The sequence below is a fragment of the Podarcis tiliguerta genome, assembly GCF_965153285.1.
Source record: "Podarcis tiliguerta genome assembly, chromosome: 6".
Taxonomy (NCBI): Eukaryota; Metazoa; Chordata; class Lepidosauria; order Squamata; family Lacertidae; genus Podarcis; species Podarcis tiliguerta.
Window position 1 is genome coordinate 95,638,913 of NC_139539.1, and position 22,645 is coordinate 95,661,557.

Below are 22,645 nucleotides of genomic sequence, written 5' to 3' on the forward strand. Positions count from 1 at the left end.
AGCAACAATTTTGCATGCCTTCTCAGAGCAAAACCTAAGAGGTGTTCTGCAATCTGTGTATGCCAAATCAGAGTCTTTGCCCCCCTCTCCAACCTTTTGACACAAAAGTATAACTTTGGATTTCCTGTCTTTGGTGGCAATGTGATCTCCCATCTGCTGGATGAAGCTCTCTCAACCACAGCCAAAGACTGATTTGTCATACAGATCCCTCTTTAGCATTGGGGGGGGGGGTGTTCAAACAAGAATTGCAAGTACCGGTATCTCTTCCTTCAAATTTCCAAGCATAGAGCCTATAATGTTTATGCTGTAAGCAGCAGCAACTCCTCCTCCACCAATCCTAGCATTGCTCTATTCTTTAAAAACAATAACAATAAAAAATGCAGGTTTTTCATCTCTGTGAACAATAAAGATCTACATGGAGCTATTGATCTATCGTTCCCCCTTTATGGCTCTCATTCCAAATCAGCAACATCCCTTTTTGCTTATTGGAAAGGCTGGGGTTGGGGTTTTCTTCTTCTCCATCCTGTTATTTTATAAGCTTTCCTTAGGGGCAACAGATCAGCGTCAGGAAACAGAAAGTCAAGATCATTTGCCCAAGCCAGAGAGTGTTATTAAACCCTCGGCACTGCATCAGAGGAATTCTGCTTTCTTCTTCTAAACCAGTATTTCCATAGCTATTAAAGCTGAAAAGAAAAAAGTTCTGTTTTAAAATGCTCGTGATGAGCTTTCACTGAATGGAGACTGCAAGCATGCACAGGGCAGGCAAAATGTTTTCAGATTTTCTTGTTCATTTTGAAGTTCCTTCAAAGCCTCAGAGATGAAGGAAGACATCCACCAACATGGTTTTTATTTCCAGATTGTATCAGGGTTCGAGCAAGCTTAGCAGATCCTGAATCCAAGGTGCTCCATGCAGGGATTTATCCTGTGTTCCACCACCAAGCTCTCTGGTCTGAGAAGAGACCTACCAGAATAACAGCCAGACTTACCAATGAAGGTTCTCAAGAGCTACAGGGCACAGGGCTCTGCTTAACCCCTAAAAATCTATTTGTGAAGCTTGCTCCCTGGTCTGAACAACACAGGACTTTACTATTCCCTGTTACAGACTGTCCAGTTTAGTCCCACTCATCACAGCAGCTGCGTCTGACAGGTTCTAGAAAGTGGCAGCTATTATATGGGCTTCCATATAATACAGTGCTATGTAGTTTAGCTAATATATAGAATATATTTTTTGACACAATTACAGAGCTAATATATTTTTTGACAGAATTACAAGCCTTGTAGATGAAGGGAACGCAGTGGATGTAGCCTACCTTGATTTCAGCAAGGCATTTGACAAGGTGCCCCATGATATTCTTGTAAAGAAGCTGGTAAAATGTGGCCTTGACTATGCTACCACTCAGTGGATTTGTAACTGGCTGACTGACCGAACCCAAAGGGTGCTCATCAATGGTTCCTCTTCATCCTGGAGAAGAGTGACTAGTGGGGTGCCACAGGGTTCTGTCTTGGGCCCGGTCTTATTCAACATCTTTATCAACGACTTGGAGGATGGACTCAAGGGCATCCTGATCAAATTTGCAGATGACACCAAACTGGGAGGGGTGGCTAACACCCCAGAGGACAGGATCACACTTCAAAACGACCTTGACAGATTAGAGAACTGGGCGAAAACAAACAAGATGAACTTTAACAGGGAGAAATGTAAAGTATTGCACTTGGGCAAAAAAAATGAGAGGCACAAATACAAGATGGGTGACACCTGGCTTGAGAGCAGTACATGTGAAAAGGATCTAGGAGTCTTGGTTGACCACAAACTTGACATGAGCCAACAGTGTGACGCGGCAGCTAAAAAAGCCAATGCAATTCTGGGCTGCATCAATAGGAGTATAGCATCTAGATCAAGGGAAGTTATAGTGCCACTGTATTCTGCTCTGGTCAGACCTCACCTGGAGTACTGTGTCCAGTTCTGGGCACCACAGTTCAAGGAGGACACTGACAAACTGGAACGTGTACAGAGGAGGGCAACCAAAATGGTCAAAGGCCTGGAAACGATGCCTTATGAGGAACGGCTAAGGGAGCTGGGCATGTTTAGCCTGGAGAAGAGGAGGTTAAGGGGTGATATGATAGCCATGTTCAAATATAGAAAAGGATGTCCCATAGAGGAGGGAGAAAGGTTGTTTTCTGCTGCTCCAGAGAAGCGGACACGGAGCAATGGATCCAAACTACAAGAAAGAAGATTCCATCTAAACATTAGGAAGAACTTTCTGATAGTAAGAGCTGTTCGACAGTGGAATTTGCTGCCAAGGAGTGTGGTGGAGTCTCCTTCTTTGGAGGTCTTTAAGCAGAGGCTTGACAACCATATGTCAGGAGTGCTCTGATGGTGTTTCCTGCTTGGCAGAGGGTTGGACTCGATGGCCCTGGTGGTCTCTTCCAACTCTATGATTCTATGATTCTATGATTCTAGAACTGTAGAGATGGAAGGGATTCCTGAGGATCATTAGTCCAACCCCCAACTTTTCTAGTAGAATAATAACCAACGCAGATTGCAATCAAGTACTACATACTACGTACTGCTTTTGAATGATGGTGCTGGGGGAGACTCTTAAGAGTCCCATGGACTGCAAGAAGATCAAACCTATCCATTCTGAAGGAAATCAGCCCTGAGTGCTCACTGGAAGGTCAGATCCTGAAGCTGAGGCTCCAATACTTTGGCCACCTCATGAGAAGAGAAGACACCCTGGAAAAGATCCTGATGTTGGGAAAGATTGAGGGCACAAGGAGAAGAGGATGAGATGATTGGACAGTGTTCTCGAAGCTACCAACATGAGTTTGACCAAACTGCAGGAGGCAGAGGAAGACAGGAGTGCCTGGCGTGCTCTGGTCTATGGGGTCACGGGGTCACGAAGAGTCGGACACAACTAAACAACAACAACAACTACATAAACTAGCATATTTTTGCATACCATTTAGGGACTTACTAAAATTAGACATTTGGAAATGCTTTTGATTAATGGATTGATTACAATATAGCAAAGCAAAATGATAAAATTCTAGGGTTGCATAGCCAACAAACGCAAGACTTCTGCAACTGAACTTACCATCCTCCTCTCTGCACTCTCCCCAAACCTGCTCTGTAGAGTCAGGGAAACCCCAGGACAGATTTGGAGGGCACAAACTGGAGGGAGAGAAAGGGGAATTCCATCACAGAAGCAGCAATCCTTGCAAGAATGGAACAATAGCAATAATTAAAACAGGAGGGCAGTGACAATAAGACTTTGGAAAACATCATCATATTATATATCCTCTCTCAGGATCCTGTAAACAGTGCATGCTCCAAATCCACCCTCTTTTCTGGAGGCAGTTCTGTTGGCCATGGGGAACAAACATAAGACGACCCCTTCTTCTGGAAACCAATGTAAATGTCCTAAACTAGTCATGTTTTATTCATTGCAGAGTTCCACCCTTTCCTCCCTATTATCTGTCCATTGTTTGCCTGATACGTTTTACAACTGTGTGCATTAATTGCAAAAATGTAGCTCTTTGGCTACAGGTATGTTTGTCGGCCAATATGGGGCAATCTATGTTTGATTGCATGGCTATTTCAGGAAAGAAGCATTTTCCTTCAAGAAAGCTTACAGCACTTGAACCACACCTGAAGTTCCCTCAGAGGAAGGGGACAGGTTACTGGTTGTGGTTGAGATCCTTCCATCAGTCTGGAGACCCAGCTGCATGGCCAGTCCATCGAAGCCTGTCTGCTCACTAGCAATAGGTGCAATGTGTGGCTATCTAACAGCCTCACAACATGCAATTGCAAATGAAACACCTCCTCCAAACCCTTGCATCTTCAGTTTCAGGAGTGGACCTTTGCAAATCATCGTACTTGCTCAGCTGAAATAACATCAGAGGCCTACCCTTGTTGAAGCAATACTGCAGCTGCAATTGGAGCTGTTCGCGCTACTGATTACAGCACCTGCTGCAGCATTGTGATTTTGCTGCCTCAAGCCAGCTTATCCCAAACTACAGCTTCACCCTGGTTGACCCTCATCAACAGCTTCACTGAAGATACTGCCAAATAACTGAGTTGACACCATAGCATACTGCCAGGCAGAATCTGTAGTCTGCATGAACTCTGGTATTGGAAAGTACAGACACACAAACGTGTGTGTGTGTGTGTTTAGAGAGCAAACACATGCACAAACAGGCTTACAGTCCATCTGTAATACTATCACTAAATAACAATAACTTAAATAATTACAAAATCTAAAGGTGTCATCTAAATTATCAAGAAAAAAATTAATTGATCAAAGCAATTATTCAAAAAATGCATCAATCATATATACTAAAAATGGTTGGAGGGAGGAGAGAGTTGAAAGAGAGATTCATACTAACAAGCAGCAGAGTTAAGCACAATGGCAATTGCTCCAAGCACATTTAAACTTGAGTAGATTTGCATCTGCCCTAGTCCACCTTTAAATAAATGTTCCCCACTAAAATACTTAGGCTGGAATAAATCACAGACACCTAGCTTTACAAATAAGTGAATGTTTTATTCACAGCAAACAAGTCTCCATTTACTATAAATAAAATGAAGAAGAAAAATGTTCCAAATGGCTTAAAAAGTAAAGTACTTGGTTTTCTTACAAAACGATCAGGCAATCTTTTACAGATGCAGGTTGTAAAATCTCCATTTTTAAAGAGATTTAGTTCACTTGCAGGATCAGCAGAGCTGGGAGCCAAAGCCACATGACTCCTGCTTTTATTCTTTCAGAAAGCACAAAGGGGGAAAACTCCATGAGAGGTCTAGAGGGCAGCAACACGAGAATGGGCCTTTTCTGAGGGGGCTCCCTGTTTGTGAAATACTCTCCCCCGGGAGGCTTGCTTGGAGCCATCATTATATATCTTTAGGCACCAGGCAAAAATTTTCCTCTATAACCAGGCCTTTGACCTTTGACTATCTGTGGCCTTTTAGAAGTGAGCGGGATATTTTTAATGTATTTCTCTTTTGGTTTTATTGTTATCTATGTGGGGTTTAATGTCTATTTGTTTAGTTGTAAATTGCTTTTGGTTGCCCTGGGCAATAAAAAGTGACTGACAAATTTAATAAATAAATTAAAAAACAATTCAAATCAATCTTCAAAAAAATTTAAATGGGTAAATAACATTCTCTATTCCGTCTCTGTATGCCACCTATGACTATTTAGCTCTATCCTGTCCTCATTCAGTTGTCAGAGGGGGGAAATATGTACAAGTTTTCTTTCTTTGCTTCCAGACTCATTCTTCTGCAGTATAGAAAATACTGAAGAATAGGGGCCCTTTACGAGCTGGGATTCATAGCATCTCTTTTGTCTTCCTTGACAAGCTTCTTCAGAAAACTTAGGGTGTCTGATGGTTCCCAAGCCTTGCTTGAATAAACTCTGTAGGCTGAAGGCTGTTGACAGAGAGTTGTGAAAGACTTTGCATATTTCAAATTTAACAAAATTAAAAGATGGGAAATGATGCACAACGCTCTTGTACATGCAAAGCACAGCAAGCTGTTTGTAAGCATCAGCCAGGCCTCTTATAAATGCGGCATTTAAGCTAAGCTTGATTGGAGGGGAATTTACAAAACGCTCTCAGGAACAGCAGTGATATTAGGGTTATAAATATCTGTTGGTCTCTCATGGGGGGGGGGCATGGATCCATAGGCAAAGACAAATGCTGCAAGGCACACAAAGAAGCACATTCAAACACTAAATGCTGAAAGCGTACATATTCAAAGTCGAAAACATGAGATCACGATAATATTTTGTGCATTTCAAGAGGCCAAACATTTTCTGGTGCATTTTCATTTCAAAAGCTGACAAAAAACAACTTGCTCCATAGTTATAAATGTACCTTTATAAAGGTCATCTCTTCTTTTTGAGTTGGCTGCTATCAACGTGTTGATGATGGTGAGCTCTGTTTTCACCAGCGAAAGGATCCTAACTAACAATTCCTAACTACTGGCCATGTTGCTCTCTTCCCTGCAGAGAAAATGGAACCATGTGATTGTTTAACACACCATTCATATGCATCTTCGTTTTAAAATATAATTCACACATACCATATTCCATACGAGCTTCTTCTGAGCAACAACCGAACATGTACATTGCGAAATGGTTCTCTGAGAGTTCCACCACAAGCTCAGTTCTCCGTTTGTTGCGGTGATATGAATGCCCAAGTATGGCGTGGTGTTCAGCCATTTCAGCCATCTTGCACATTCAGCCCCTGCTAAAAATAATGACCACATAAGGAAAATAATTGCCCCGAACATTATTGTGAGCTCAGCTGTTATTTGTACTCAAATGAGCCCAGGACTTTCAGCCCAAGTCGGCTGTGGCACAAATAGCAAATTGAATAGGAGCAAAGGGCAAATGAGACCAAAAGCAATGAAACAGAAAGAAATGATACCTCGTGATGGTCTTGTAACCTGAAAAGGGGATCTGAAGTTCACAGTCTAATACTATGTAGGTCATCTAATTACTTTTTCCAATTTAATCTTTAAAAACAAGGCCTGGACCTCTGTAGTACTGGTGAACAACACTCTACATCACTGTCAGGAGTAAAGTAGAGATAGTTTATTTATTTCACAAATTAGGAAATGCTGCCAGCCACCCCAATCCCTGCTGAATGAGGCTGTGAAAACAATGGCCATTCGATCTAGCTATGCCAGCCAAAGCTAGTTCCCAGCATACAGCTACCCATCCATTGTGGCCAAGGAAGAGAAGCAATTCAAAGTGAGGGTTTTCACCTATAAAGCCTTAAATGGCTCAGGACCGAAATACCTCAAGCACCAACCTCTCCCCAAATGAATTGACCCAGACCCTGCAATCAACATCCGAGGCCAATCTATGTGTACCCCCTCCATGAGGAGTCCAGAGGGAGACAACATTACAAAGGGTCTTTTCTGTGGTGGCTCACCACTCACCACTCCAAGGAAACTCCCCCTGATGCAAGATGCCTTGTTGTTGTTGTTGTTGTTGTTGTTGTTGTTGTTGTTGTTGTTGTTTTGTCGTTTAGTCGTGACCGACTCTTCATGACCCCATGGACTAGAGCACACCAGGCACTCCTGTCTTCCACTGCCTCCCACAGTTTGGTCAGACTCATGTTTGTAGCTTCGAGAACACTGTCCCTCCATCTCGTCCTCTGTCGTCCCCTTCTCCTTGTGCCCTCCATCTTTCCCAGCATCAGGGTCTTTTCCAGGGAGTCTTCTCTTCTCATGAGGTGGCCAAAGTATTGGAGCCTCAGCCTCAGGATCTGTCCTTCCAGTGAGCACACAGGGCTGATTTCCTTAAGAATGGAGAGGTTTGATCTTCTTGCAGTCCATGGGACTGTCAAGAGTCTCCTCCAGCACCATAATTCAAAAGCATCAATTCTTCGGCAATCAGCCTTCTTTATGGTCCAGCTCTCACTTCCATACATCACTCCTGGGGAAACCATAGCTTTCACTGTACGGACCTTTGTTGGTAAGGTGATGTCTCTGCTTTTTAAGAAGCTGTCTAGGTTTGCCATCGCCTTTCTCCCAGGAAGCAGGCGTCTCTTAATTTCGTGACCGCTGTCACCATCTGCAGTGATCATGGAGCCCAAGAAAGTAAAATCTCTCACTGCCTCCATTTCTTCCCCTTCTATTTGCCAGGAGGTGATGGGCCCAGTGGCCATGATCTTCGTTTTTTTGATGTTGAGCTTCAGACCATATTTTGCGCTCTTCTCTTTCACACTCATTAATAGGTTCTTTAATTCCTCCTCACTTTCTGCCATCAAGGTTGTGTCATCTAAGGCAAGATGCCTTAGGACGGTCGTTTTCCTGGGAGATACAGGAGGGACAATATCCCAATGGCCCTTTTCCCCAGTATACTTCGTTGAGTATACTGTAACTTTAATTACAGTGTGGTGTAGTGGTTAAGAGTGGTAGACTCGTAATCTGGGGAACCAGGTTCGCATCTCCGCTCCTCCACATGCAGCTGCTGGGTGACCTTGGGCCAGTCACACTTCTCTGAAGTCTCTCAGCCCCACTCACCTCACAGAGTGTTTGTTGTGGGGGAGGAAGGGAAAGGAGAATGTTAGCCGCTTTGAGACTCCTGAAGGGGAGTGATAAAGCGGGATATCAAATCCAAACTCTTCCTCTTCTTCTTCTAATTATGCCCAGGCAGTATACTGTTTCCATACAAACATGTTCCCTTGCAACATGTTGACAGAATGCTGGTACAGTAGCCTGCTTGTATTCGATCACAGCTGAACTTTCTTGACTTTCTGGCAAGCACATGCACAAATACAGACACATAGCATAAATCTAGGTCTTAGATCTGCCACTGCAATTTTGCCCACCAACATCCTTCCTATTTTCCCCAAGCCAGGAAACAGAAACTCAAACCCAGCCATATGCATTTGGGGGGTGAAACAGGAAGAAACCCGAGCTGCCCTTAGGTACTGGGGCCACCTGCAGGGCTACAATCAGAAGACAACAATCACATGCTTAGTTTGCTCTTTCAGATTCACACACATGTGGTGCTGCATACGATTGCCAAATGGCCCCAATTTATTTATTTTTTAAAGAAAGGTTAGCTCTTCTTACACAACGCACCCAAAAGCACAAAATAAAACCTGGCCACAGATTTGTAGACACAAATAACTTGGTGTGTGAGAAGGCACCTGCTGTGGCTCACCTGACCATCTCCCAGGCAGTGCCTGTTCAGGTTTTACAGAATAGGAGACTCTTGGTGGCCACTCTTCCCCTTTTCAGAGTCGGCCCCAGTGGCGTGTGGTGAATTTTTTCATAGGAAATAGTTAGGGCCAGTGTCATGACGTCACAACATTGTGCCCATGAGCATTGCGCCTCCCTAAGCCAGGCAGAAGCTTCCAGGGCTTTGGGGAGGAGGCTCCAGGCTTTAATACTTTAATTTACCGGGAATGTTTAGAAGAGTAGCCTAGTCACCTAGTCCACTGACAGCACACCACTAGTCAGCCCAATATATTTTGCAGACACGGCCCACCAGTTGAGATCTTCGTAGGAGGTCTGATCCGTGTACCAGCAGTAACAGAAGTTAGTTGGCCTGTTCTTTTCCTCTTCTCAGTGAATAGTGAAAACCATCTTCTTCCTTTGGCCTTTTTAGGATAACTGATTACTTTTGATATGGTGGTGTTTTATCTTCCTGTTCATTTTAAGAAAAAAAACTTGCTTCTGTGTTTTAATTCCTACAAATCACTTGGCAGGGGTGGGTGGGTAACTGAAAAGCAGGTGAAAGACAAATGTTTACTTATTTATCAATGTACCTTGTGCCATCCTTTTGTGAGTTTCCCAATGTTCGCTCCACAATGTTGGCTGATATTGTCAGGGAAATACACAAAATATTGAAGCCACTAGGAGTCCACCAATTTTGTGAGCCCCTCCCAGACCCAGGCTATATATCCTGTAATCACACCCTAGGTCACATCTGATAGGCTAATTCAAACTTTCCCTCTGGAGCCTGATTGGACAACTCCAATGGCCAATCAGATGCTACATTCTAAAACCCTCCCAGCCTATTATTCTAGGATCCAAACTCCAGACATAACGCTTACAAACCTACCAAAGGTCAGAATTGTGTGCTTTTCCATTCTGCAAAAGTTGCATAGGTAGTAAAACTTAGCTTAGTTACACTGGTGGAAGTCAAAAGTGGCTTGTAAGAGCTATGCGGTCTGAGCTGGAGCAACAACAATAGACTTGGTTACCTTCCCCCCAAGGTGAAGGGGAGTGAGGTAGCCAAGCCTGGCAGAACAGCTTACTCCATGGCATTAACCCCTTCATGCATTAGACTTAAGCATGTAGGTTATATGAGACTGGTTATCCCAACAGGAAACCCTTTGGAACATGCAGGAGATTTGTAGGAAAAGCAGGGTCCTGCTCAACCTCAACCTTTGTCAGCCAAAGACAGTGTGAAATATGGCAGTCTCCTCTCCTTCGTCCATTCTCTTCAATTCACAGAAAACTTAGGGGAAGGACAGTTGCTCTACTGTCTACCTGATGAGTGAATTTGTAGAACCCTGGATATTACAACATGGAGTGAATGATCCTAAACTTTTCTATAGATCCCCAAGCCAAACGGAGGACATAGATGATGCCTTCCTGGAACAGATGGCCAAGCATGCAAAAGGAAGGGAGATAGTAGTAATGGGGGACTTCAATTACCCGGATATTTGTTGGATGTCAAACTCAGCCAAGAGCATAAGGTCAAACAGATTCCTCACTGGCCTTGCAGACAACTTCATTCTCCAGAAAGTGGGAGAAGCAACAAGAGGAACAGCCATTTTAGATCTGGTCCTAACCAATGCTGATGACCTGGTTAGTGGGGTAGAAGTGGAAGGATCATTAGGCGCGAGTGATCATGCTCTTCTGAAGTTTACTATATAGCGGAAAGGAGCAGCCAAGCATACTAGGACTCAATTTCTTGACTTTAAGAAAGCCGACTTCATAAAACTTAGGAAAGTGCTGGGTGAAATCCCATGGACAGTAATACTAAAAGGAAAGGGAGTTCATGATGGCTGGGAGTTTGTTAAGAGGGAGATAGTAAAAGCACAACTTCAGGCAATACCAATGAGACGGAAACATGGAAGGTGCCTAAAGAAGCCAGGGTGGCTATCTAAAGAACTTTTAACTGAGTTAAGATTAAAAAAGGATGTGTACAACAAATGGAAAAGGGGGGAAACCACTAAAGAGGAATTCAAACAAATAGCCAGCACATGTAGACAGAAAGTCAGAAAAGCTAAAGCACAGAATGAACTCAGGCTTGCTAGCAACAAGCAACAAAAAAGGCTTTTATGGGTATGTTCGTAGCAAAAGGAAGAACAAAGAAACAGTGGGGTCACTCAGAGGAGAAGATGGTGAAATGCAAACAGGGGACACAGAAAGGGCTGAACTCCTCAATGCCTTCTTTGCCTCAGTCTTCTCCGATAAAGAAAACAATGCCCGACCTGAAGAATTTGGAGGAAATGATTCAGCAGAGGAAACACAGCCCAGAATAACTAAGGAGATAGTACAAGAATACTTGGCTAGTTTAGATGTATTCAAGTCTCCAGGGCCAGATGAACTGCATCCAAGAGTATTAAAAGAACTGGCAGATGTGATCTCAGAACCACTGGCAGTCATCTTTGAGAATTCCTGGAGAACAGGCGAAGTCCCGGCAGACTGGAGGAGGGCAAATGTTGTCCCTATTTTCAAAAAGGGGAAAAGAGAGGACCCAAATAATTACCGCCCAGTCAGTCTAACATCAATACCAGGGAAGATTCTGGAGCAGATCATTAAGCAAACAATCAGTGAGCACCTAGAAAGGAATGCTGTGATCACCAATAGTCAGCATGGATTTCTGAAAAATAAGTCATGTCAGACTAACCTGATCTCATTTTTTGACAGAATTACAAGCCTGGTAGATGAAGGGAACGCAGTGGATGTAGCCTACCTTGATTTCAGCAAGGCATTTGACAAGGTGCCCCATGATATTCTTGTAAAGAAGCTGGTAAAATGCGGTCTTGACTATGCTACCACTCAGTGGATTTGTAACTGGCTGACTGACCGGACCCAAAGGGTGCTCATCAATGGTTCCTCTTCATCCTGGAGAAGAGTGACTAGTGGGGTGCCACAGGGTTCTGTCTTGGGCCCGGTCTTATTCAACATCTTTATCAACGACTTGGATGATGGACTCAAGGGCATCCTGATCAAATTTGCAGATGACACCAAACTGGGAGGGGTGGCTAACACCCCAGAAGACAGGATCACACTTCAAAACGACCTTGACAGATTAGAGAACTGGGCCAAAACAAACAAGATGAATTTTAACAGGGAGAAATGTAAAGTATTGCACTTGGGCAAAAAAAATGAGAGGCACAAATACAAGATGGGTGACACCTGGCTTGAGAGCAGTACATGTGAAAAGGATCTAGGAGTCTTGGTTGACCACAAACTTGACATGAGCCAACAGTGTGACGCGGCAGCTAAAAAAGCCAATGCAATTCTGGGCTGCATCAATAGGAGTATAGCATCTAGATCAAGGGAAGTTATAGTGCCACTGTATTCTGCTCTGGTCAGACCTCACCTGGAGTACTGTGTCCAGTTCTGGGCACCACAGTTCAAGAAGGACACTGACAAACTAGAACGTGTACAGAGGAGGGCAACCAAAATGGTCAAAGGCCTGGAAACAATGCCTTATGAGGATCGGCTAAGGGAGCTGGGCATGTTTAGCCTGGAGAAGAGGAGGTTAAGGGGTGATATGATAGCCATGTTCAAATATATAAAAGGATGTCACATAGAGGAGGGAGAAAGGTTGTTTTCTGCTGCTCCAGAGAAGCGGACACGGAGCAATGGATCCAAACTACAAGAAAGAAGATTCCACCTAAACATTAGGAAGAACTTCCTGACAGTAAGAGCTGTTCGACAGTGGAATTTGCTGCCAAGGAGTGTGGTGGAGTCTCCTTCTTTGGAGGTCTTTAAGCAGAGGCTTGACAACCATATGTCAGGAGTGCTCTGATGGTGTTTCCTGCTTGGCAGGGGGTTGGACTCGATGACCCTTGTGGTCTCTTCCAACTCTATGATTCTATGATTCTATGATTCTGGAAAGATGGGGAGAATGAGTCATGTCATTTTCAGCTGCTACATAGTGGTTTGTGGAAACTGACCTTTGTTCTTGCCCATTTCTTCTTGGGAATCCTACCACCCTCCTACTTTCCTGACATTTCCAAGCTATAACAGTGGAGTCAGAAAGTAAAAATCCCTGGACACATTCACGTATGGTCTCCCTGACTGTGAGTCAGAAGTACTGTTATCAGACTTTTTTGAACAAAGCTCCACTGACTCATGACTTTAGCTTCAAGCAGTGGGCTGCTGTTTTCCAACCTCTCTTCCATTTAACACCTGATGCTAAACCTGTAATAGGTGGTGAGCTTCTCCACCAACCTTTGAATTAGGGGGGAAATGTGTGTGTTTCATCATTATAGGAGAAAATCCCAAAGCACTAATTATTACTAATATCCACTTTTACTTATTTGTCATTGAGTGAAAGGGCAAACATTAAATATGAGCTAAAATTATTGTTTTGACTTTAGGAATGCTTCCAGGTTCTGCCCTTGGCTGATTAATTTGATGCTAGGGAGACTATCTCTACAGGCTTGTGCCAGTATAATAATATTCCAACAGGAACTAGTCCAGTATTTTCATCAATGGTGAGACAAAGGCTCCTGTTCTTTGGTCCCAACATTTAATGTTCAGATGTATACAGCTTTGAACATGAGATTCCATATAGCTATCACAGCTAATAGCCATTGATATGCTTATGGTCAATTAATGTATTGAATTCTTTTAAAATATTTTATTTTAAAGCAACACACATTCTGAATTCTTTGAGTTAATTGTGTTGTGTGAAGTACGTTATTTTTACCATACCAGAGCCTATTTGAAATCATATGTATTAAGTGACTGGGACTCATATTATGGGAGATAAATTAAGAAATTAAAAAATTGTCCAGTAGCATCTTAGAGACCAACTAAGTTTGTTCTTGGTGTCAGCTTTCGTGTGCATGACAGACTGAAACAGAAGTCACCAGACCCTTATATACAGTGGGAGGGCGGGGTGGGGTTTTTATCAGAAGGGTAGTAGGAGATGGGTATGGTAAACCTGTTGATGACATTTATACAAGGGTCTGGTGATTTCTGTTTCAGTGTATCTGAAGAAGTGTGCATGCAGATGAAAGCTTATACCCAGAACAAACTTAGTTGGCCTCTAAGGTGCTACTAAGCTAAGGTGCAGGACGCGGGTGGCGCTGTGGGTAAAAGCCTCAGCGCCTAGGGCTTGCCGATTGAAAGGTCGGCAGTTCGAATCCCCGCGGCGGGGTGCGCTCCTGTTGTTCGGTCCCAGGGCCTGCCAACCTAGCAGTTCGAAAGCACTCTCGGGTGCAAGTAGATAAATAGGGACCGCTTACGAGCGGGAAGGTAAACGGCGTTTCCGTGTGCGGCTCTGGCTCGCCAGAGCAGCGATGTCACGCTGGCCACGTGACCCGGAAGTGTCTTCGGACAGTGCTGGCCCTTGGCCTCTTTGAGTGAGATGGGCGCACAACCCTAGAGTCTGGCAAGACTGGCCCGTACGGGCAGGGGTACCTTTACCTTTACCTTTAAGGTGCTACTGGAGAATTTTTTAATTTTTTATTTATTTCGACTGCATCAGACCAATACTGCTACCTACCTGAATCTATTATGGGAGATGCTACTGAAAAATACTAACATTGGTTTTTAAACATTAATTTTATTTTGTTCATTTCAGAATTGTAGAGTTCACATCCTTTGAAAAAGATTAGCCATAAACTACATTGGGAATAAAGAATACACTCTTTTTATACAGCTACTGTTGTTGTGGTGGTGGTTGTTATCCTTGCAAACATTTTAGAAAGGTTTGATCCCTCTTCTTGTTATGGTTGCAAAGCAAACCTAGTTTCTGATCATGCAAAATCTGTACTTGGATGGATTCCTTGCATGCATTCCCTAAATAGTTTATCCATGCTATCCCATTGATCTAGCCTGGTGTGGCACCAGGACCTGAAACTGCAATGCATCATCCAGATTTAATTGATTTATCTTAGCTGAATTTTAGGGTGGCCACCTACAGAGTGAAGACAGGAGTGCCTGGCGTGCTCTGGTCCATGGGGTCACAAAGAGTCGGACACGACTGAACGACTAAACAACAACAACCTACAGAGTGCCAACAAATAAATTGGGTGGAAATATTTGCTTAAAATTTGCATAATCTAATTTTTTTTTGGGGGGGGGGGAATACTAAATAGAAATACAACACATCTTACCAAGTGGGGAAGACTGTGACCTGTGTGCCTGCTCAGTCCAAGTGCTCACTGCTGATGGGCACTTCAATGACCCTGCTCTCCCTTCTGATGCCCATTTATCTTTAAACAGGACTTTGACCAGGCAGCTCTTCAAACTGAGAATAAGATTGGAAGAATAGAGACTCCACTCTTACAGCCCTTTAAAAAGGTTTGTCATCTGTAAAGTATGGTACAGGACCACCCTGCAAAATGTAAATGGGAGTCATTATTATTCCCCTGGTGTGGAGGCAGGCTTCAAACTGGGACCAATCTCCATAGCAAAACAGAAGCTAAAGGACTCTAAACTATGCACTGTTGCTCAGTAAATTGCTACTGGGTCATAAAACACATTCCAGTGGGCATGGATCCCCATCTCGCACTTGAGTGTAGACCGCTGGAGTTCAACTGGTGATAGAAACATTTAGAGTGCATTGATGGGGGAATTTTTATGGCACGATGCTCCAAAGTTCAGTGGCCCTGAGTTTACATTTTCTCTCATGCAAACTCACAGTCCTTCTGAAGATCTGACTTCAGGGAATGGTATAGCATATTTCAACATTTCAGGAATTCTGCCCTTTTTAGTGGCACAACTAACTTCCAAAATCACAGCTAGAATTTAACTAGCTTTCTAGATTACTTAAGGGTTTGAGAACAACTAGCAATAATAAACCTCTGTACTGATATTGCCCATGTTCAGCAACTGATGCCTGATCAGCAAATTCTTATGCCATCTTATGAATTTTCACCAGAAGTAATTAAAGCTGTCTTCATACAGGATTATGTGATATTGTGTAAACTATAATAGAACTTTCTTTTTAATTACAGCTATATTAGGAGTACAGAAGCAGTTGTAAAGCATGGAATGGGGGGGGGGAATGTTAATTGTGTGCTAAACAATTGGTTTAATAGACATGGCCATCTGGCCCCCTCCTTCTGCACCTGAGCCCAGATTCTGATCATGCCACATACACCCCACAGCTATTTAGAGGGGGGGGGGATGGACTTCCAAATTAGCACTGCGTTTTGCTTGGCCCTGAGTAGAAAAGGGTGCATGCAAAATGTGCCTTGGGTTGGCAGAGTTCTCCCTCCAATGGAGACTTAAATGTTAATTAGGAACAGACTGCTCCCTGCTGAAATGCAGCTATAGAGAAATGTGCACATATTGAATTTCCACCTGCCAGGCTACAGTCCCTCGGAGGAAGGTGTTATGTGCTGAAGTTCTCACCATGGCCACCAGGGGTGTTGTCCTGGACACTGGCCACTCAGGTCCACGTCAGTTAATTTAGGTGGGAAACCCTGGGGTGTTCTTGTTACAATGATGACAGCCGGCTGCCTATAAAAGCAGGCTGTCTGAGCTGTTCAGTACAGTTCAGTTCCAGCTTACTCTAAAGAACCACTTGGAGAAATCTCTGTGTCGTCTGCCATCTCCACCCACTACTTAATAGAAGGGATGGCAACCCTAGTATGACTCTTCTTGTTCCACCTTATACATGCTTAGTCAGAATAAGGCTCCATCTGCACTATACATTTAAAGCAGTATAAATGCTTAACAGTCATGGCTTCCCCCAAGAAATCCTGGGAAGGGTCATTTGCTAAGGATGCTGAGAGGCCCCTATTCCCCTTACAGAAATCTGTTTCTGGGATATTGGATATAGAAGGCCAGACCAAGCATCCCTGTTGAATGGTCACTTTAAAATGTGAAGGTTCATTATTGTTTCACAAGTTGTGTATGTCTTTAAGGGCCAGGGCAAATAACGAGACCCAGTCTTGCAGCTGTGAAACATAGCAGGTGCTGCTAAGTTGAGTTAATTAAGCTGTGTCAGCAATTGGGTATAGTATATAAGGAGCAGCACCTAGCTCTCTCATCACCCTGGGGGATGGGTTGGTGGTTGGGTTATGTTTGTTGTTGTTATCTTTAGTAGAATCAGAGAGTTGGAAGAGACCACAAGGGCCATCGAGTCCAACCCCCTGCCAAGCAGGAAACACCATCAGAGCACTCCTGACATATGGTTGTCAAGCCTTTGCTTAAAGACCTCCAAAGAAGGAGACTCCACCACACTCCTTGGCAGCAAATTCCACTGTCGAACAGCTCTCACCTGGAGTACTGTGTCCAGTTCTGGGCACCACAGTTCAAGAAGGACACTGACAAACTAGAACGTGTACAGAGGAGGGCAACCAAAATGGTCAAAGGCCTGGAAACAATGCCTTATGAGGATCAGCTAAGGGAGCTGGGCATGTTTAGCCTGGAGAAGAGGAGGTTAAGGGGTGATATGATAGCCATGTTCAAATATATAAAAGGATGTCACATAGAGGAGGGAGAAAGGTTGTTTTCTGCTGCTCCAGAGAAGCGGACACGGAGCAATGGATACAAACTACAAGGAAGAAGATTCCACCTAAACATTAGGAAGAACTTCCTGACAGTAAGAGCTGTTCGACAGTGGAATTTGCTGCCAAGGAGTGTGGTGGAGTCTCCTTCTTTGGAGGTCTTTAAGCAGAGGCTTGACAACCATATGTCAGGAGTGCTCTGATGGTGTTTCCTGCTTGGCAGGGGGTTGGACTTGATGGCCCTTGTGGTCTCTTCCAACTCTATGATTCTATGATTCTATTCTATGATTCTTACTGTCAGGAAGTTCTTCCTAATGTTTAGGTGGAATCTTCTTTCTTGTAGTTTGGATCCATTGCTCCGTGTCCGTTTCTCTGGAGCAGCAGAAAACAACCTTCCTCCCTCCTCTATGTGACATCCTTTTATATATTGGAACATGGCTATCATATCACCCCTTAACCTCCTCTTCTCCAGGCTAAACATGCCCAGCTCCCTTAGCCGTTCCTAAGGTGGTGGTCCTGGGGTTTTGAGTAAAGGTGGAATTTGGTAATTTAGGAAAAGAGTTGTGGTGAAACCTGGCAGATTATGGATGTGCAGCTTCCAGGGTCCACAAAAGAGCTTGGCAGACTCTAGAATTTACTGCCAATATTGGTTATCAACACCAAGAAAAACCAAACAGTTGCATTGTTTGGTGGCTCCAGAGTTGCATAGTGACATATATGAACCAACAGCCTCCAATTGTTAGAATGGGAACATTAAGATTCCAAGGCTTCTGAAACAGGCGGGCAAAGGAGATGCCCCAGCAACCTCTTGCTCAAAGGCGCTCAGTCCGTAGAGCAGGAGACACTCTTAATCTCAGGGTCCTGGGTTCAAGCCCCAGGTTGGACCAAAGATTCCTGCCCTGCAGGGGGTCGGACTAGATGACCCTCATAGGCCCCTTCCAACTCAACAGTTCTACAGAATTTTCCAAGTGTCCTCCCTCAGATTCTCTTAAGATTTGCAGCAGCAACTGCCCGCACATAGAATCCTAGGGTTGGAAGGGTCCCGAGGGTCATCTAGTCCAACCCCCTGCAATGCAGGAATCTTTTGCCCACCATGGGGCTCGAACCCGCGACCCTGCGGTGAAGAGTCCCTCGTGCGCTACCTGGTGATTCGATGACTGCGAGCAGATCCCCGTGGGAGCTCAGCGACACCTCTTGAGGGGCCATCGGGGTCTCTCCTGCAGGCGGGAGGGCGGAGGCAGCCGAACAGGATCCCGCGCGCGCGCCCCCGCGGGCCAGGCCGGAGCAGCGCTTGCGGTTGCCATGGCGACGGCTCACGCCGCTATTCGCGCACACCCCTCCTCCCCCCGCCACGCACCCTCCGTTGCCATGGCGCTGCCTCGACCAATAGGAAGGCGGGACGGGGGGCTTGCTGTCCCTCTTCCCCCCGCGCCGCCACTCCGGGCGCGAGGGCGAACGGGGAAGGCTTTCCGCGGCGCACTGGAGGCGGAAGTGGGCCGGGCCGAGCCTGGGCCGCGCCCGGAAGTGTGGGCTGAGGGCGAGAGGGTGCGGGGGTGCGGGCGGGGGGGCAGGACTTGGCGGCGGCGGCGGCGGAGCTGGCCCGACCCTCCTGGCAGCGCCTGCCTGCTGGGCTCCCCGACGCGCGCGCGGGCGGGCGAGGCGTTTGCGGGCGTCTCGAGCGGGTCTCGCGAGAGTTCCCTCCCGGGCGGGAGGCGGAGAGCGGCGCCGTTTCCCCTCCCCTCGCCCCCTCCCCCTCCAGGAAGCGCCTGGGCCCGACGCGGGAAGATGGCGGCGGCCGGAGGCGGCGGCAGCGGCAGCGCGGGCTGCGGCGGCTCCCGGGCGGCAGGCGGGCCCGAGCTGTGAGACCCAAGGCAGGGCCGGCGTGAACGGGCAAGCGGCGGCGGCGGCGGCGGCGGAGGATGAGCTTGCTTTGCGCTCAGTATCTCCGGTGAGGAGGGCGGCGGGCGACGCCGGGGGTGGGCAGGGGGGCGAGGGGGCAGCTCCGGGCAGGGCCTTCGCGAGGGGCCACGCTGCTGGCACCTCTTGGGAAGGGCGGGTGCGGGGCCTCGGCATCTTTCCGCAGGCGCGCCTCCCCTGCCCGTGCACAGGCCCGGGGAGGCCGGCGGGCATGTGCCGGGGATGCTGTGCCACACAGGAGGGGGCGGAAGAACATGGCCTCTGGCCGAGGAGCTTTCCCCACATTGTGCCATCCCGGCTTTGGCCAGTCTCGGCGGCCAGGTGCCCATGCAACAAAAAGGGCATGTAGGTTTGAAAAAGAAAGGAAAGGAAATCGTCTTGCCGGCCTATGTAATGGGTCTATATACAAGGTGAACATGATCACACACACACAACGTTAACTGCACCTGCTTGGGATTTTTCCACAATGCCCTCCCGAAACGAAGATTCGGTTAGGAAAAGGTGAGAAGTGGGAGGTGGACTCCTTACCATCTGCCTCCCTGTCCTGCCAGCCACACTGGTGTGCTCGCACCAGCTTCACTCGCCTCCAGAAACATGCCAAGGAATGTGAGAGGAGTTTTAAAAAAGGCATTCTGCATGGAAGAGCAGTTTTGGGGGTGGGAAGTGGGGTATCTATATATTAGGAGCAATTAAAAATGGCAAGGCGTCAAAGGAAAGGGTGTGGAATTAGGCTGCTGTATTATGGTGGAGGAACTGCTCAAGGGCTCTTTCTGAGAAGGGAGATTTGGTGAGAAATGAGAATGTGCAGGAGGGTGGTGATGTTTCATGGCTGATGGGAGAGGTGATGGTTGGATGAGCAAATGAGAAGACTGCATGGTTGAGAGGAATAGGCTGTTAAGGAAGTGAAGTGAGGGACCCTTGATCACTTAAAGCTGCTGTGTAGTGGCGGATAAGAAGCTGAGCATGACAACTTTGCTGCCATAGCTCTCTTGCCTTTCTGCATGAGTTCTGCAGTATTGGATAGGTGTGCCCCATTCATGCTAAACAGTCCTGCTTCTTTTGGCACCAGCACTTGACTTCATGTGTAAAGCGAAGCCTGTAACTGCAATAGGTTAAGCATCTAGAGCTCCTCTGTGTAAGATGCTATAGCAAAATGAACAGCAGTCTGTCTGCTGGTAGCCTCAAATCCTCTTCTTGTAAGCTTATAGTAGTACAGTGGTACCTCGGGTTACAGACTCTTCAGGTTACAGACTCCACTAACCCAGAAATAGTACCTCGGGTTAAGAACTTTGCTTCAGGATGAGAACAGAAATCACACAGTGGCAGTGGGAGGCCCCATTAGCTAAAGTGGTGCTTCAGGTTAAGAACAGTTTCAGGTTAAGAACGGACCTCCAGAATGAATTAAGTTCTTAACCCGAGGTACCACTGTAAACATTTTAGCAGTTATGGGGGAGCAGATTAGAGAGCAGAGATAATCCAGGAGGCATTTGTTGCTGTAAGGTGTGTATACTCTACTTTATATCATGAAGTTGCAGAACATAACCATGGACAAAGAGAATGCGTCCCCTCAAGGTTTTCAGTCAGTTATGCTTCAAAGAATACATCCTTCTACCATCTTGATCAACTTTATATTAGTCTAGATGGTTTTAGAATGTGACCATTGCTAAATGCTTTTCATCTATTATAATATATGTAGGTCATATGGTTGCTCTGCATGATAACACATTAGATTGACACATCCTGGTGTCTTGTCCTAGCAGTGAAGATTGTCACAAACAAAAGTGTGCTTCCTTCCTTGTTTATAGCACAGAAGCACAGAAATGAGAGCTCTAAATGATTTTTTTTTACCTTCAGAAGAAACAGGCAAAGGAAGCTGAGATACGGTTATCTGAATTGCGCAGGTGTCCTTAGTGAGCCTTCAGGATACAGAGGATGCTCTTTTTTGCTCTTTCTGTTGTAAAAGAAGCTGTCATCTGCTTTCTCCCAAAAGAAGTATCTCTGAATAAGGAAGACCTAGCCAGATACAGACCTGTGTCCGCCCTTCCCTCCTCAGGGAAGTTGTTGGAACAGATGATAGCAGAGAGATTCCAGGTGTTATTTGATGCTGCATTCTTCCTTGATACCTTTTCAGTCTGCCTTCAGAAGTGGCCGTGGTAGATCTGTGCCTGGAGATCAGCATGGGAAGCACTGTCCTTGCTGACCTTCTTAATAATAATAATAATAATATCTTTATTGTCATTGCCCCCTTCGGGGACAACGAAATTACTTGACTGCTCCATAAAAACACTAAATAAACAATACAGTATAATACAGCAAGGGAGATTAGATGACTTTCAAAGTCTGGGCTTCCCATTCAGGGCCGAGATCGCTCTGGAGAAGAAGCTGTTCTTAAGATGGCTCATTCTTGTCTTCATCGTCCTGTATCTCCATCCCGACGGCAAGAGCTCGAAGAGACGGTGACCAGGATGCGATGGATCTTTTACTATGTCCAGTGCCTTCCTATGGCACCTTGTGGCATAAATCTGCTCTAAGGTGGAGAGTGGGCAGCCAACAATGCTCTCTGCTGCCTTAACAACCCTGCACAACCCCATCCTGTCCTGGGTAGTACAGCTTCCGTACCACACACATAAGCCATAAGTGAGCACGCTCTCAATGGCACAGTGATAGAAGGCAAGCAGCAGTTTCTGCGGAAGATGGTTTTTCCTTAGTATTCTCAAAAAGTACAGTCTCTGCTGCGCCTTCTTCACAAGCCCCCTTGTGTTGACACTCCAGGACAAATCCTCTTGTAATTCAATGCCCCAAAATCTGAACGTTGTTACCCTCTCCACACAGACCCCATCAATCAAAAGTAGCTGGACGTTGCTCTTCTGTCTCCTGAAGTCCACCACAAGTTCCTTTGTCTTCCTTGTATTTATGAGCAAGTTGTTAGCTCTGCACCACTCTGTCAGCCGCTCCACCTCATCTCTATAATCCGTTTCACCCTCCCTTCTTGGAGCTCTTCGCAGCTTTTGATACTGTGGACCTTGTCAGTCTCCAGCACCTGTTAGAGCATTTTGAGGTATGCTCTTCAGTGGTTTCATTCCTTGTAGTTTGAATGTACCATGAGGGAGACCATTGGAGAGGCTTTTAGCCCCATGACAACTGCTGTGTTGCATTTCACAGGGCTCAGGGTTTTACTGCTGTTTAACATCTGTATGAAATCATTGTGCAAGTTCCTCCAGACTTTTGGAGTATCACCTTTGGGTGTCATCAGTACACTGGTGCCCAGTTCTGTATCTTATTAAGTAAGTATCCAGGAGCTAACATTTCTCTTTTTAACCAGGTTTTGCAGCTGTGTTCAGAAAAAAATTATTGAGCCGATAAGCGGAATTCAGGCAAATCAGAGATAATGCTGGTGAGAAGCAGATTGCTGTAGTCCAGATATGGACTTTGGTCCTCCAGATGTGACTGTACTACAGCTGCCTTCAGACCCAGCAAGCATAGCCAGTGACCAGGGATGATGGGAGTTGTAGTTCAACAACATTTGGAGTCCAAAGGTTCCCCTGCCTGAAGT

The 22,645-nt window shown here is 45.6% G+C and overlaps 1 protein-coding gene and 1 long non-coding RNA gene across 5 annotated transcripts in view; one reads left to right on the forward strand and one right to left on the reverse strand.

The window, feature by feature from the left end:
* Positions 1–4,525: 4,525 nt before the first annotated feature.
* On the reverse strand, positions 4,526–18,514 carry LOC310680207. Of its 3 annotated transcripts, XR_014512685.1 has the most exons (4): positions 18,318–18,514; positions 14,833–15,053; positions 5,872–5,999; positions 4,526–5,425 (listed from the first exon to the last, which is right to left on the reverse strand). It is a non-coding gene; the product is annotated as an uncharacterized lncRNA (long non-coding RNA). The 3 variants fall into 3 exon arrangements; XR_014512686.1 differs by lacking the exons at positions 14,833–15,053; positions 18,318–18,514 and adding an exon at positions 6,080–6,974; XR_014512687.1 differs by lacking the exons at positions 14,833–15,053; positions 18,318–18,514 and having other exon boundaries at positions 5,872–6,974.
* Positions 18,515–18,937: 423 nt separating this feature from the next.
* The window catches only part of SMG7 (SMG7 nonsense mediated mRNA decay factor), a 59,138-nt gene continuing 55,430 nt past the window's right edge, over positions 18,938–22,645 (forward strand). For both annotated transcript variants that reach the window (XM_083446478.1, XM_083446479.1), the window contains exon 1: positions 18,938–19,123. In XM_083446478.1, the coding sequence (XP_083302604.1) occupies positions 19,095–19,123 (29 nt within the window). In that variant the 5' untranslated portion in view covers positions 18,938–19,094. The remainder of the gene's footprint in view (positions 19,124–22,645) is intronic.